Source organism: Manis pentadactyla, chromosome X (assembly GCF_030020395.1).
Source record: "Manis pentadactyla isolate mManPen7 chromosome X, mManPen7.hap1, whole genome shotgun sequence".
NCBI classification, from domain to species: domain Eukaryota; kingdom Metazoa; phylum Chordata; class Mammalia; order Pholidota; family Manidae; genus Manis; species Manis pentadactyla.
Window position 1 is genome coordinate 6,442,729 of NC_080038.1, and position 16,648 is coordinate 6,459,376.

A 16,648-nucleotide genomic window follows, 5' to 3' on the forward strand; every position below is an offset into this window, starting at 1 on the left:
CACCCACCCACCATGGTAACCATCAGTCACTTCTCAGTGTCTGTGAGTCCAGTGCTATTTTATTCATTCTGTTTTGTATCATTTTTAGATTCCACAAATAAGTGAAATCATATGGTATTTGTCTTTCTCCACCTGGCTTATTTCAATTAGCATAATACCATCTAGGTACATCCATGATGTCACAAATAGAAGGATCTCTTTCTTTTTTATGGCTGAATAATATTCCATTGTATACATATACCACATCTTCTTTATCTGTTCATCTATTGATGGACACTTTGGTTGCTTCCATACCTTGCCTATTGTAAATAATATGGCAATAAACATATGCGTGCATATATCTTTTCAAATCAGGGATTTTGTTTTCTTTGGGTAAATTCCTTGAAGTAGAATTACTGGGTCATATGGTATTTCTAGTTTTTTGAAGAACCTCCATACTGCTTTCCACTTGGCTGCACCAATTTACATTCGGGTAGGGTCCTAACCTGATAGGACTGATGTCCTTATAGGAAGAGACACCAGAGAGCTCCCTCTCTGCATGTGCAGAGAAGAGGCCAAGTGAGGACCCAGCAAAAAAGTGGCTGTCTGAAGGTTAGGAAGAGAAACCTCACCAGAAAGCAACCCTGATGGCACCTGATCTTCATTTGGCTTCTAGCCTCCAGAACTCTGAGAAAATAGATTTCTGTTATTTAAGCCACCCAGTCTATGTTATTCTGTTATGGTGGCCCAAGCAGACTAATAGTCATACTATAGAAAAAGAGTCAATTATTTTACTATGTAAATAGTTCTTACAAATTCAATAACAAAAAGAGCAATACATTGTGTTGATGAAGGTGGGAGGAAACAGGCTCTCTCACACATTTCTAGAGGGAAGTGCCAATTGGTACAACCACCTATTGAGGGTAATTTGCAGATGTCCATCAAAGATAAAAGGAAATTCCTGTGACCCAGTCATTTTGATTCTCAGTGTTTATTCCACAGATAGGCTCACACATATGAGAAATGATTGAACTACAATATTACTCATGGTAGTATTGTTTGTAATAGGAAAGTATTGGAAACAATCCAAACTTAGCTCATTAATAAGAGACCAGTTATATAAAGTGTATTATCGATACAACTGGAATAGTGTACAACTGTTATCTAAAAATAAAAAGGAACCCTTTATATACTGACACAGAAAACCTCAAAGATAATTTAGGTGAACAAATACAAGGGTGAAAACACTATGTGAAGTATGCTACTATTTGTGTAAAAAGAAAAGGAGGCAGGGAGAAAATAGCTGTTCTATAGCATCCAACAGTGTCTGATACACTGGACTAGCCCTTACTAAGCCTTTAAAAGTCAATTATACCTTTAAAAAAAAACAACTCCCACCACAAAAATTGTGGAAAAGACAGGGAATTGTGGGAGAAACAGAGTACTGTAGGCAAGAACAGAGAATTATGAGACAGGCAATTGTGGGAAAGAATAAAGAATTGTGGAAGACAGGGAATTCTGGAAGAGGAGATGGGGACTTATGGGAGAGGCAGGAAATTGTGAGAAAAACAGAATTGTAGGAAGAAGGAATTGTGGGAGAAATTTGGGAATTGTGAAAAAACAGTATTATGAGAGAACAGAGAATTGTGAGAGAGAATGGAGAATTGTGGGAGAGATGAGGAATTACAAGAGAAACAGAATTATGGAAAAGAAGAGAGAATTGTGCAAGAGACAGGGAATGGTAGGAACTCTCAGAAATAAAATAGCAGCACTTTGTAAACATAAGCAGCTGTAGGGTTGGAACGGGAACTCATTTAACCAGGACCAGTCATAAATTCAGTCTGTAACTACAAAAGAGCTTCAGTTTATCCTCTCTGCTAAACATTCAGAGCAGACAGCAACAGTTCATACACCATTACCATGGACTGGAAAACCTACATGCACTGTCTTGTAGTATGTACACACACAGGCACATACTCCACCCCCACACACATACATGCATATATACATATACATACAAACACATACACACACACATCTCAGAAATTCAAACATGATAGTACAAATAAACCTAATGAAATAGTTGGGAAAATTTTTTTTAACTCTCCTAAAAAGTAAAACAAACAAAAAAAGTGACAGAAAATAAGAGAAAAATGTAAGAAAATTAGAGTGTCAGTCTAGGAATCCAACATATGAGCAAACAGGGGTTCCTTAAAAGAGAGAATGAAGAAAGAGAGGGCAACACGTTCTGAAGAAAATTCACAATACAAGACAATATCCCCACGTGAAGGATATGGGTTTCCAGAACGAATGGTCCCATCAAATGCCAGGCCAGTGAATGCAAAGAGGCCCACGACTTTTGGGGCCACTGGAAGGAAGAAGATGCAAAAATACTGAGGAAGGAAAGAAGAGGACATCTGACTTCTCAGCATCAACCATGGAAACTAGAAGGCAAAATGAAGCAACTGCCTAACAACTCTGAGAGAAATATTTCTAAACCTAGAATTACACAAAGCCAAAATACCAACCAAGTGGGAGGGTTAAACACAGGCATTTTCTGATTTTCAAGATCTCAAAAACTGATATGCTCCCAAAGCAATGTAAAGATGAATACACGATATCCAAGAACCAGAGATCCAACCCAGGGTAGGAAAAGGCTGAAAGGAAGCCCCACAAAGACATGGGCCGAAGTCATTTCCAAACAGTCTAGAATTGGGCAGAGGAGAGGTTATCTGAGAGTGAGGTCTCCAGGAAAAACAGTGAAACATACAGAGTAGTTGATACAGTTGAATGCATTAAGAGGAGATTTACAATGCTCATAGGAAATGGAGGGCTTAGTATTAAAAACTAGACAGACCAAGGGACAAAACAAGCTAAGTATTAAATTGTAGTGAAAAAGTTGTACAAGAAAAAAAAAATTCACCATCAGTTATTACAAATATTTTCATAGTCACAATAATGTAAACACTAAACCACAATTCATCCAAACTTGAACAGAGCTGCTGGCATAGGGGAGGGATAAGTGTGCTTGCGTGTGCCTGCTTGTGTTAGCATGTGGTCAAAAGGCAGAGAGACAAACTAGAAGAAAGATTAAAGCGCAGGTGGGCTTTGCCTTTGGAGAGTGGAAACAGGTTGAAGGTGTCCCAGCTGCCCTCAGACCGCCTACCCCTCTCCTTTCACACCTGCTTCAGTCGCTCCTTCTCCATAAAGCCCTCTATGACTTACTCTTTCTTCCCATCCACTTCTGGCCCATCACCCTCACAACAGTCACTTCTTCCTTTCTGCCATGATAGTCTGCATACACATATATTGGAGGTGAATTTAGTTATTCATTTGCATGCCTATCTCTCCCATTACCAAAGGTTTTTGCCCTTTTTTGTGCCATATGCCCCTTTGGAGTCTGGTAAAGTTTATGAGTATCTTCTCAGAATAATATTTGTATATGCATACAACAAAATACAAGAATTTACTAAAGAAAACAATTATATTGAAATAGTTTTCAACATAGTAAAAAAAGATTTTGATGGTTTAAGACCAGGTTCTCCAAGAAATACACACTAACATAATAGAGTTTTTAAAAAATAATGTCTGAGCCAGTTTTGAGGACCTACCTAGAGGCTGGTCAGTTCTCCTTCTTGAGCAGCTGAGTCCACAGCCCCCAGCCACCTCCTTGTTGGGCTCTCATACTCTGGGCCACCATCCACCTGCCCCAATCCCCCTAGGGCCAGGCACCAGGTAACTGGGGACAGCTGTGTGCTCCATGGCCTGCTGAAGTTATTCAAAAGAGCCAACCCACAACCTGCTTCCCCTGCCTCCCTGTCCCTTCCCATGGAGACCCTGGTGAGGCCTCTTGCCCACAGTTCCCCCTCCCTCTGCCTGGCGATGTACCTGTGCTTCCACTTGGGGCCCCTGTGGTGTGATGTGTACTCCCTCTCTTGGAATCTGTGATGTAACACACTGTCTTCAGTGGCAGTCGTTTCCCGATCTGTTGGCCTTACCAAACCCAAATCATAATTAAACTCATTAACCCGGCGAGACTCCATGATTTGTGCATAGGGGTGCTCTCCTGAACAGCTGTGAGAGTGACAGAGGGAGGCCTGGGCAAAGGAGGAGCTGAACTGTTCCCCAGTTGCCATGGAAGCCTCCGCCCTGAAACTGGGATTGCCCTTCTGTGCTGTCGCCCTTGAAGCTCTAGGTCTGGGCTTCCGTACCCTTGCAGGGACCACTCAGAGGCTGCAGCCTGTCCCCAGGGAGGGGATGTGGTTTAGCCTGAGGCAGTTCTTAGGCAGAGAGCAGTTCCTGGAAAGAGACTGGGCCAGAGCTGTCAGCTGTCAACACTGGCAGAGCTGGGGGATCATCCGGGCTACTTCAGGGATCCACTACAGTGATACAGGAAGACACGGGCTTCTCATCAACGCTTTAAGTAACAATAAAAATCATCTTAATTTCAAAGTAGTGATGAATAGCATTTTGAGACAGAAACAACCACCATATGTGACGTCATTTTTCTGTGGTTTCGATTAGTGCCACATAGAGCCAACACTACTAGGATTTGTTGCCCGCATTCCTAACGGAAAAAAAATACTAAATTCTGTTAGAGGTAAGTGAAAACACAGACCTTCAGGTCCAGATACCCAGTTAAGAAGGTCTTGGGAGCAGGAACCTTGCTTTGTTCATATCTGCATTTCCACAGTTGGCCCCACTTCTGGACATCTACTGATGTTTCTTGAGTCATTTCTGCAATTAAAACTGACGTGATACAATTTGAAAGGTAGAAATTTAAAAACCAACTATTCCAAAGCAGCCCCTCACGAGGATAGAAGCATCCCCATAGGGTGCCTCACTCGAGGTGGAGACCTCCCCAGCCTCAACTCTCTCCCTGCCCGCTCTGGCCGGGAGGGGCGGGGCCAGGGAGTGGCCCTCGTGCTGATAGGCCCAGCTGAGCAGGGGCGGGGCCGGCTCCTTCGTAATTGACGGAAGCCCCTTTTCTTCAGCCCGCGCCCCGCCTCCTACGCGCCCAGAAGTCCCGCCTTCGGGAAAGGAAGTAGAAGTGCGTGAGCTCTCCGACGGTGACCGTGACAGCTGCGGTGACCGAGCAAGGGGAAGGCGGCGGCGGCGGCGGCGGCGGCGGCGCCGCCCGTGGCTTGTTTGCGGTTAAAGGCAAGGTCGGCCGCCTGGAGCAGCCCCGGGCAGTAGTCAGGTGCGAGGGGCGGGCTGGCTGAGGCCAGTGGGGTGTGAGGTCTGGGGTTCTGGAGCCGGACCAGACCCTGGGTCAGGGACGCGCGGGGACTGCGAGGAAGACTCTGATCGTGCCCTCCCTTCTGCTGTCCTTTCCTGCCTTTCACAAATCCCATTTCTGCGATATACTCTTCCTGGACCTCCAACCTCTCTCTAAGCCCCAGGGCCGGGGTTCTAGTCACCGCTCCCTTTCTCCTATCCGGATCACCACCTTTTAGGACCCCTCCCGCCAGGCCTACACACCCTCGCTCTGCGGTGGTTTCTCAGGGGCCTCTCCTTACCCCCCCCCAAATCCGCACACTCTTAGAAACATGCCCTTAAAGGGAGGTGTAGATTTCATAGTGGTATTTCCCAAAGGGGGTAATATATTCAAGCTATCCCTGAAGTGGATACCTGTCCGATAGAGTTCCGCAAGAATGAGGAGGAAGAACAAGGGTTGGCCAGATTAAAAATACCAAGAGAGTAGTTGGAATCCAGGCATCAGCATTAATCTTGTCTCTTTGCTTTGGCACGTGTGAATTTAGAATTGTTTGGATTCAACACTGCGATTCCAACCATGGGCTTGTCAGCATCTACCCCAGCTGTTGCAGTTCAGACCTCAAAGGCTTCAGATCATCAGACAGCATCCCCGCCCTCAGGATGTCCAGTGCATGAAGGGAAGATGAAAGGTAATCGACACTTTGTTTAGAAAATGAAAGCGGAGGAGAATTCTCAGAAGGATTTTAGGGAAAGGGCAGTAATGGCATGCTAGTGACGTTCCTAGGCCTGGGAGCGAGGCAGCATGGCTTCTATTGTTATGTGCTGCTTACAAGGTATGTGACTGTACACAAGTTACTTCTCAACCCATCATCTGTAAGATGAGGATATAATAATATTAGTTCACAGAGCTATTGTGACAATTAGTTGAGATAATGTATGAGAATGTAGGGATTGCTCTGTATATCAGCCTTCATCCTCAAAGTTTCCCATCAGTGGTTCTCAACCAGGGGGTGCATCCCCCCTGCCCTGGGGACATTTGGCAGTGTCTGGAGACATTTTTGCTTGTCACAACTGAGAAGAGAGGTGCATTTAGTGAGTAAAAGCCAGGAGTTCTGCCAAACATGCCACAGTGCACAGTGCAGTCCCTACGACAAAGAAAGAATCATCCGGCTCCAAATGTCAAGAGTGCTGCGGTTCAGAAACCTTGGTCTAGATCTAACTGTCTTTGTTTATCAAGACTTTATTCCTACACCTGTTGCAGCATTGATCTGTGTAAAAAGACGTCATCACCTGATGGACTTGCTGTTCATTCTTTAGGTGCAAAGGTGAGAATGGAAAAGTTTTCGTGTTTAATTGGTCCATATATGCTTTAGATGATTTATATAAAAGTAGAGCCTGAATCAGCCTGATGTGTGACTTCTTGTTTCAAGACATGAGGGGAGGAGCCAACATGGTACGCCTGCTGAGTGCTTACATTTCCTTGCATCGCACTCATTCACTCCTCGGTCAGTCAGCAAGCATCTACTCTGCCCATTCTGTGCCAGGCATTAGTAGGTTTTGTTTGTTTTTGCACTGAAGGAACAGCAGCATATTAAACAGACCAAAATCATTTATGTGATGGAGTTTATATTCTCATCTTCATAATCCTGTGTGGTAGAGGTCTTCTCCTTGTTTATAGTTAACAGAACTTAAAACTCACACAGCTAGAAAGTGGCAAAGCCAGCAAACACTGTGACCTAGGACAAGGACAGATCTGTTGCTCTTCCAGCATCTCTCTGAACGCTGTGCTCCTGCTCTGAGCATCCCTGGGCACATCATAGAGCCCTGTCTAGGATTTTATTTCATCTGCTGTGTATCCAGAAGACCTGCCAGACTTATCTGCGTTAGTAAAGATGTATTTGCATTTCTAACACCCAGCTGGGATCAGTGACCCCATCAAGACTGGTGCTTTGAATGGTGGAGAGGAGAGGAGGCATAGCAAGTCTCCCTTCACCCCTCAAGCGGTTGACTGTCCAGGGTCCTGGGAATCAGGGTCTGGGGAGGGGAAGCAGAGGGAAGGAAGTGAAAGGACACTCATCTCGCTGTGCAGGGGATCCAGCACTCAGTGTCTTCTGGTCTTACTGCTGCTAAGACAAGTACTGCCTTACCCATGCTGCTGTCTGCCTGGGCTGTGGCTCTCCCCACATCACCACTCCCCTGGCTTCTCAGTCTCTACACTTGATCCCTTCAGTACTCTGGGGCCTTGGACATCTCCTGCCCTTCCCACTGCTGCTGTCATAGGTTCAGACTTTCCCTCCCAAGTGGTATCTGAATCTACTGTGGATCATTTTCTTTCATGTCTGCCTTTTCCTGGTAAAGTCTTGCTATTTATTGACGGAATAGAACCTCTGCCAAGTGATAGTTTTCTGTGCCTTGTCTTAATCCTGCAGCAAAGCAGAAGCAGAGGAGTGTTCAGACTTTTCTCCAGGGCTCTTTTTGAGGCCTCTCTGCTCATTTTCATCTCCTGTCCCTCTTGGTAACGAAAGCCTGGCCTCCTGTGGCCTCGTTGCAGCTGGGCCTTGTCTGGAACTTGAGAATAGAAAGGGAGACCCAGTAAGATGTGGTACAGCCCTGACTTGGGTTCCTTTGCAACAGCTCAGCTGTCAGTCCAGCAAAACTGTGATGTAGCCAATACATTCTCTTGCAAATTGAGATTAGGAAAGCAAATTTAGAAAACCTTCTCCTGGTGCTTCGGATGTTAGAATGTTGGCTAGCTTAGCTGTGGCAGCTTTAAACAGTAAAAACCTGTTATGGTTGGTTGATACTGGTCAGAAATCAGCACTAGAGGGCCCAATTTGAGAGAGCCAGATGTCCTGCCTCTGTGGTGATGCTGTGTTTATACTTGATTTATTTCAGGTTGTCCAGTGAGTGCAGAGCCATCGGGTCCAGCCCGTGAGAGCACAGCGAACTCTGTCCCTGCCCACCAGGATCGCGCCTACGAGTATGTACAGTGTCCTATTACAGGCGCTGTGCTTGACAATAAGGAGAACCTAGATCCTTCTAATCTGGTAATCCACACTTGGCCCCTTTTCCTGGAACTCTTTATGCAGAGATCCCTTTAGGACTCCCAAGACAAACTGCAGACTGCTTGGATTGATTTTTCTGGCCTCTTAAAACAAGGAAGTGTGATATTCCATCCATAGTGAAAATGTAGAATGTTACTAGTACTAGTTTCAGAGAACAACTGAAAAAGAAAACAGTAATCATGAAGTGTCAAAATAGGTTGACCAGGAATAAGCCGTGCCAGGGGACTGTTTCCCTTTGCGATGGAGTTCCCAGCTGGTGCATGGGAAATTCCATTAGGAGTGCAGCTGCAGTTAGTAAAGGTGTTCCTGGTCCTTGCTGTGCTGGGAAGGTGGAGAAGCTCAGGGTTTCTCACTCTCAGCACTGCTGACATTTGAGGGTGGACGATTCCCTGTGAGGCTGTGCTGAGCACCGTAGGATGTTCAGCAGCATTCCTGCTCTGTACCACCTAGACTCCAGCAGCACCCTCCTTTCTCAGTTGTGACAACCAAAAGCACCCCTGTTAGACCACTGGCCTAGGTGATCTCTGACAGCCTACTGGCTCAGAATCCTGCAGACCTAGACCCTTACCCCACAGGGTGGTTATGTGTAGCAAGAATATTAGTAACAGCAAACTTCTTTCGGTCACATCTTTAGCTGTTGTGCTAAGTACCGTACATTGTCTCCTTAATCCTCATAACAACTCTAGCAGCCAGCAGTGTTAGTGTCCCCGTTTTAGAGCTGAAGATGCTGAGTGAGAGAGTAAGCAGTTTGCCCCTCATCACCCAGTGAGGAATTGGCAGAGCCCAGCTGAGTCCCCATCTGCTTCCAACCTGCGCTCTTAAACACTCTGGCGATGATGCAGGTAAGATGCTCAGTGTAGTCCCAGTGTACCTGGCTTGTCTGCTGCCATCGTTCTAAGCAGGGGCCATATACTTCATAATTAATGTGCATCTGCTAGAAAGCCCTTGACACTTTTAACACAGAAAGAAGTTTTAGGCCACTGGTTCTCAACCTGGGGTTTTTGCCTCTGGAGGTGGGCGCTGGTTGTCCCAACTGGGGAGGAGGGGTGCTGTTTGTTGGACAGAGGCCAGGGATGTCGCTCAGTATCCTCAGTGCTCAGAACAGATTCCCATATCCACAAGTTATCCAGCCCCAAATGTCGGCAGTGCCAAGGGTGAGAAACCCTGGTCTAGGCTAAGTGTGTGCACAACGGTCCTGCAGTGGCCCCCTAGGCCTGGGAGCAGGGGTCCTTCCCGTCTGCCAGTGGGGGGATGTCAGTGCTCATCTCTAACGCATTCAGCTCAAATGCTGAAAGCATCAGCAGGATCCTAAAAATAAAGAATATTTAAAAAGAAAGTGTGTTGTACATATATTCTGATACTTTTCCTCAGAAAAGGGAAGTCATTTTTGAAAAGCCAGTCATAGATTTTTAGAAATGTCTGCAGATCATTTTAGTTTTTACTTCTTAATCCTTGAGAAAGTCTGAAAATTTCACCACATGGATTCACCATATGTGAGAACTTCAACAAGGAAAGTCAGCCTTGCTGCTCTGACTCTTCACACCAGCCAAATCATCAGAGAGGTCTATAATTTTGATGTCACTGGTTTAACAGGGAATTCTGCCTTGTGTGTTTGACGCATTGCTTCCCAGAAAGTAGTTAATTATTTTGCTTGTTTCTACTTCATATTTCCAACATTTAAAAATTTTTCACTTATTTTGTTTAGATGCCACCACCTAACCAGAGGCCGGCCCCCGATCAGCCTTTTGCACTGTCTACTATGAGAGAGGAGTCATCCATTCCGAGAGCAGATTCAGAGAAAAAGTGGGTGTATCCTTCCGAGCAGATGTTCTGGAATGCGATGTTAAAGAAAGGGTGAGCGAGTGAGCATATTACTTGAGAATATAAATTTGCTCACCAAACTCAACTAAGAATTCAATGTTAGAGGTTTTTATCCCTCGAATGTACAGTAAATTTTTAATAAGTTAATCAGTTTATAATATTCAATTGAATTTTCAAACTTATCATAATATAAGTACAAGGCCAGTATGTTAGGATTCTCCAGAGAAACAGAACTAATTGGGTGTGTATCTTTATTTATATAAAAACGTTTACTATTAGGTATCATAGAGGCTGAGAAGTCCCATGGCCTGCAGTTGGCAAGCTGGAGAGCCAATGTGTAGTTCCAGTCCAAAAGCTGGCAGGCGAAAGACCCAGGAAGAGCTGATGTTTCAGGGCAAGTCCAAAGGCAGGGAAAAAAGAGATCCCAGTTCAAAGGCAGTCTGGCAGAAGGAGTTGCTTCTTGAAGGAGGCTCAGCCTTTTGGTTTTATACAAGCCTTCGACTGATTAGATGAGGCCCCCCACATCAGGGAAATGGAAAAAAGAACACTCTCTTTTCTCAGTCCACCCATTTAATAAACCATCACAGACACACCCAGAATAATGTTTGACTAAATATCTGGGCACCACATGGCCCAATCAAATTGATACATAAAATTAACCCATCATAGCCAGTAATAGTTTAGGAAAAAACACTTATATAAAATACTTAGGAAAAGTTAGGGGATCATTAATTGATCGTACTACCTGAAAAGGAACAACTTAAAAACAGATGGTTCCTTGAGACTTGTGTAAGTGGTTTTGGTGACTCTGAAAAGAATATGTGGGTTAACTTTATGGCATTATCAGTAATATTTTTACCAAATGTTCTTTCCTAGGTGGAAGTGGAAGGATGAGGATATTAGTCAGAAGGATATGTATAATATCATTAGGATTCACAATCAGAATAATGAGCAGGCTTGGAAGGAGATTTTGAAGTGGGAAACCCTTCATGTTGCGTAAGTATGTTTGAGATCTTTCAACATCTTATTTCATATCTGCTTTCTAGAACTTTAACATTCTATTCTAGTAAAAGGCAGGCCACTCCCCGCAGCCATGTAAGGCAGCAGCCGTTTTATAAAGCTTATAGATTTGGTGAGTCCGAGTGCAGAAGGGGCAGAGCAGGGATGGCTCCGCTCCCTAGTGTGTGCAGCTTCAGCACAGTCAGTGGTCAGGGATGGCTTGACAGGCACGGGCTAGAGTCCCTGAAGGCTGGACCATTTACTCACGTAGTGTTGGTGCTAATTGTCAGCCAGGACCCCTACCCATGGCCTCTAAGTATGGCTTATTTCAGCTTCCTCACGCCATGGTGGCTGGGTTCCAGAGCCAGCATTCCAAAGAGCTCCAGGGGCACTGCATCGCCTTTATGCCCTAGCCTCAGATGGCCTGCAGCAGCACAAGCCTGGCCCCAGAGTCAAGGGGAGGAGCACCACAGTCCCCTGAAGGCAGAGCGGGTGGGATGGGAGATACTAACACTCTGCCCCCAGGGAGCTGGGGAAAAAGTATTGTTCACTCAACAGGATTTATTGAATTCCCATTAGGACTAAGTAGCAGGAGGTATCTTAGCATGTGGGCCTTCTCAGGGCGAATCGGGAAATGCAGTTGTTAGCGTTAACGGGGGTGGTCTGTTCAGAGCAGCGGTCTTCACATCTGAGCTGCGGCGGCAGCAGCTGGAGGGTTTGCCGGAACCCCTGTGCTGGGCCCCACCAGCAGGGGTCCTGCTTCGGCTGGCTGGATGCTGCTGCTGTTTGAGGGCTCCCCTGGGAGCAAGGGGCAGGGGAAGTCTGCACAAAGCCAGACTCTGTCATGGTTGGTGTATACGTTTTAAATGCATGGCAAACTTTGATTGATTAATTTATTGGCTAAAATCCATTCATGAGTTTTTCAAGGTGTTCTGTTTGTTTTAATGTTTGGGCTCTGAAGTTCCTTAGTGGTGCTCCCCCGGTGATACTGGTTGGGCAGCCGGCCTGCTGGGTGCGAGTGAGGAGGAAACGGTGCTGTGACCATGCTTTCCCCTGAATAAGCCGCGACCAGCAGGAGTCATCCTCCCAGCTGGCTGCCGAGGGCAGCCCTGAGCGTCTGCAGTGCGTGGGCTGAAAATGCGTGTGATTAAAGCCACCTGCTGCTTACCTGCAGCCTGATCATAGAGCAAAGTGAAGAGAGAACAGGAGATTTTGATTTGTTGGTTTCAGCTCCCTTTCTGGTCATCTTCCAAAGTCTGGTCAAAATGAAAGTGAGCCTTTTAAAGACACATGCTGCAGCCTCCAGGAGAAAGTTTGCTCTGGTTGAGTTTGCTTCTTTGCCTGTGACCGTCCTGTGACCTTCTTGAGAAGAGATGCTAATGACCAGTTCCTAAAGGGAGGAGTAAAGTAACTCAGCTGGTCCTCATATAGGGGACTGTTTCCCTAGAGGTCGTTTTCTCCCTCCCACTTCCTTAGGGACACGCGTCAAGGCCAAAGCCTGTCTTAACAACGAAAGCTAGCAAGACAGGTGGCCTGTGTGTTTACCACTTCCCCTCCATTGGGAAACAACTGTGCTGGCCAAGTGTGGGCTTCCCGAGGGCAGGACTCAGGGGTCTCGTGCCGCCACTGGAGCCCCAGTGCCAGGGAGCAGGCCAGCTGGTACCTAGGGAGGCCTCACCAAGGGTCTGCAGAGAGAGAGAGGATTTTCTAGTCAGGACCCTGCCACCTGTCAGCATGTGTGTAGTTATTCCAGAATTAATTACCTGAGTTCCTAGTGATCCATCCAGCACTTTCCTTCATAGAGGCTGGTCGTTGGTTTCAAATGCAAAAAGAGGATTTTCTTACATTTGTCTGAAAAAAATCCCAGCTGCTTTATGTGAAAGAGACATGATGCCCAGTATGTATTTCTTTTTTTTTTCCTGAGGCTATTCCTATATCCCTGCACAGAATGAAAGGCCGTTTCCTGACTCCCACAAAGAGCAGAGCAACATTTTTAACAAATAGGGTATTTTTTAAATTGTTTTCAAAGTTATCTTTCTCTGTACATGTGATATTACATAGATATCATGCAGGAAAATGCATATTATTGGGAAATTGCAATATCATATTTCTCAAAGGAAAGAAAATATTCTAATGGATTTTTCTTATTCGGGAATTTCTAGGGAGTGTCCTTGTGGTCCGTCATTGATCCGGTTTGGAGGTAAAGCAAAAGAATATTCCCCAAGGGCAAGAATTCGTTCCTGGATGGGGTGAGTATCAGTGCAGACATGTTATTTTATTTCTCAGGTAAGGGTCGCCTTTCTCTTGGCACCAAAACTAGTCTAAGAAACACAGTGCTATCCTTCAGAACTTAATCGGTATGCAGCCATAGATTTCTTCTCCTCCCTGAAGTTTGCCTCTTGGTGGGCAGATTTTATAGGGCTTCTGGGGCTGCTTCCTATCTAATTATCTGATTGAACTGAGTTGTCTTCTGTGTTCTCAGATCTGTCTCTTACCCCTCCTACAATTGACCTCTGCTTCTATGCACTTAGAGCCCCTTCCTTTTCTTCCAGGTAGTCAGATCCTTAGCTCACACCTAGATTTCTGCAGTATCCCAGTTGGCCTCCCTGGCCTGGGTCTCTTTCCCATTGACCCTACTCCCTGGTGGACAGATGAGCTGCCATCTGACCTGAGCTCATTCACAGTTCTTCAGCACTACCTTCCTTTAGCACCAGAGACTGTGATTCTCTTAAGCATCACCTCCCGTTAGATATTTGGCTCGAGAGCAGGCTTTTCCGTGTGCTGCTTCTCTATCTTTCTGACTACTTAACCTGGAGGTCAATGTCCCACACACATTTTAACACTCACTACTAGCATGTTTTTGTTCCAGGTATGAGTTGCCTTTCGACAGGCATGACTGGATCATCAACCGTTGTGGGAAAGAAGTCAGATATGTCATTGACTACTACGATGGTGGCGAAGTCAACCAGGACTACCAGTTCACCATCCTGGACGTCCGTCCTGCCTTTGATTCGTTTTCGGCAATGTGGGACAGGATGAAGGTTGCCTGGTGGCGCTGGACTTCATAACCAGTACTTTGTTAAGAGATAGGAAAATATGAACTATTTTTTTCCAAGCGGTGCAATCAACTATTCTCCGCAAACTGAATAGCACTCATGATGTAATGGGAACATCAAATGGGTAATGACACCTTGTATTTCACTTAGCAAAGGATGCCATGCACCATGCTCTTCTGAGTTCCTTTTTTTTTTGTTATCATTAATCTACAATTACATGAAGAACATTATGTTTACTAGGCTCCCCGCTTCACCAAGTCCCCCCCACAAACCCCATTACAGTCACTGTCCATCAGCATAGTAAGATGCTGTAGAATCACTACTTGTCTTCTCTGTGTTGCACAGCCCTCCCCGTGCATCCCCCCACATTACACATGCTAATCGTAATGCCCCCTTTCTTTTTCCCCCCTTATCCCTCCCTTCCCACCCATCCTCCCCAGTCCCTTTCCCTTTGGTAACCATTAGTCCATTCTTGAGTTCTGTGATTGTGCTGCTGTTTTGTTCCTTCAGTTTTCCTTTGTTCTTATACTCCACATATGAGTGAAATCATTTGGTACTTGTCTTTCTCCTTCTGGCTTATTTCACTGAGCATAATACCCTCTAGCTCCATCCATGTTGTTGCAAATGGTAGGATTTGTTTTCTTCTTATGGCTGAGTAGTATTCCATTGTGTATATGTACCACATCTTCTTTATCCATCTACTGATGGACACTTAGGTTGCTTCCATCTTGGCTATTGTAAACAGTGCTGCGATAAACATAGGGGTGCATCTGTCTTTTTCAAACTGGGCTGCTGCATTCTTAGGGTAAATTCCTAGGAGTGGAGGTCCTGGGTCAAATGGTATTTCTATTTTGAGCTTTTTGAGGAACCTCCATACTGCTTTCCACAATGGTTGAACTAATTTACATTCCCACCAGCAGTGTAGGAGGGTTCCCCTTTCTCCACAACCTTGCCAACATTTGTTGTTGTCTGTCTTTTGGATGGTGGCCATCCTTACTGGTGTGAGGTGATATCTCATTGTGGTTTTAATTTGCATTTCTCTGATGGCTAGCAATGTGGAGCATGTTTTCATGTGCCTGTTGACCATCTGAATTTCTTTGGAGAACTGTCTGTTCAGATCCTCTGCCCATTTTTTAATTGGATTATTTGCTTTTTGTTTGTTGAGGTGCGTGAGCTCTTTATATATTTTGGATGTCAACCCTTTATCGGATCTGTCATTTATGAATATATTCTCCTATACTCTAGGGTATTCCCATTCTATTGGTGGTGTCCTTTGCTGTACAGAAGCTTTTCAGCTTGATGTAGTCCCACTTGTTCATTTTTGCTTTTGTTTCCCTTGCCCGGGGAGATGTGTTCATGAAGAAGTCGCTCATGTTTATGTCCAAGAGATTTTTGCCTTCTGAGTTCCATTTTTACCTTGTAGTTTATAGCAGATCATTTTAAGTTTCATTCCCACTTAGCTTAAGTGGAAAGCAGTTCCTTAGTTTTTCCTTTAGCTGAAGTTCTGCCCATGCATTTAATCTAGAAAAGTCTGAACAACCTTTGAAAAAGAACATTTCCTAAAATGTGAAGAGAGCTGCTGCTTTTCTTACTGTTTCCTCATGAATACTCAATGAGATGTACACCTGAATGCCCATGTAATCCTCGGGGATTTTATTTGGTCAAGTATTTTAACTAATATTGTTCATCATGAATAAATAGTTCTGCTTTTTAAAACATTACCAGCATTTCATTGTCCCAACAATATAGTAGTGACCCCTGAGAAAATGTACCCAGCATAACAAAGGCATGTCTTGGCTCTCCAAATTCTCATGTATATTGATTTTTCAGACTGGATCTTGTTATAGAATACTTCCAACTCCCCCATATGCATTGGAATATATGTTTTAACTTTGAAAATATTTAAATTTTAATTTCTCTTGTTCCAATAAGTAACCCTGCTTTCAACAGTCCCCAGCTTTTGAGAAGTTGTCCCATTCCTAAGTCCCATTCCTCTTCCTACCAGAAGCTTTCCCTCCAGCCAGCCTAATCTGAACTTTGAGATCTGGCTCAAGTCATAGTACCAGGGACAGGCCCACTCTAAAACACAGTTACATTTTGTTGAGTGTTAGAACTCATAGGGGAGTATTTTGCCCAGATGTGGAATGTTTGCATCAACTCTCTGCCTCAGTGCAGAATTGTTTTAAGCAGGCTCAAAGTTTGCGATGGAATTCTTTGTACTGGTGTCCATAAACTGGTGCTTCTATTACAGTGGGTTACAGATGACTATTCAGTTGTTTGGGTTTTTTTTTTAAGATGATAATAGTAACTTGTTTGATTTATCCTGAATACCGTAGTGTTAAATTAGTAGATGAATTTGGCAGTCTGGAATGATGAATTTGGTATGGAACTTTTTGTTGTGTCAGTTTTGTGTGGCATTTAAAAGTCCCAACAACTTTAACCTTGTCTACATTTCAAAGTGCTTGTATATTTTTAAATAAAATAAAGCTCATGGCTAACAGGTTTTCAAAA

General features: G+C 44.6%; 1 protein-coding gene and 1 long non-coding RNA gene across 2 annotated transcripts in view; one reads left to right on the forward strand and one right to left on the reverse strand.

Annotated features, from left to right (window-relative positions):
- Window positions 1-4,850, reverse strand: part of LOC118926183 (uncharacterized) — a 132,114-nt gene extending 127,264 nt beyond the window's left edge. The window contains exon 1 of the long non-coding RNA XR_005030367.2: window positions 4,598-4,850. This is a non-coding gene — a long non-coding RNA (uncharacterized LOC118926183). The remainder of the gene's footprint in view (window positions 1-4,597) is intronic.
- A 175-nt stretch (window positions 4,851-5,025) lies between these two features.
- On the forward strand, window positions 5,026-16,648 carry LOC118926304 (holocytochrome c-type synthase). The gene is made up of 7 exons (XM_036912998.2): window positions 5,026-5,179; window positions 5,742-5,885; window positions 8,092-8,243; window positions 9,967-10,115; window positions 10,959-11,078; window positions 13,244-13,330; window positions 13,951-16,648. Exons 2-7 carry the CDS (start codon window positions 5,774-5,776, stop codon window positions 14,147-14,149), a joined length of 819 nt encoding a protein of 272 aa, XP_036768893.2. The 5' UTR covers window positions 5,026-5,179; window positions 5,742-5,773; the 3' UTR covers window positions 14,150-16,648.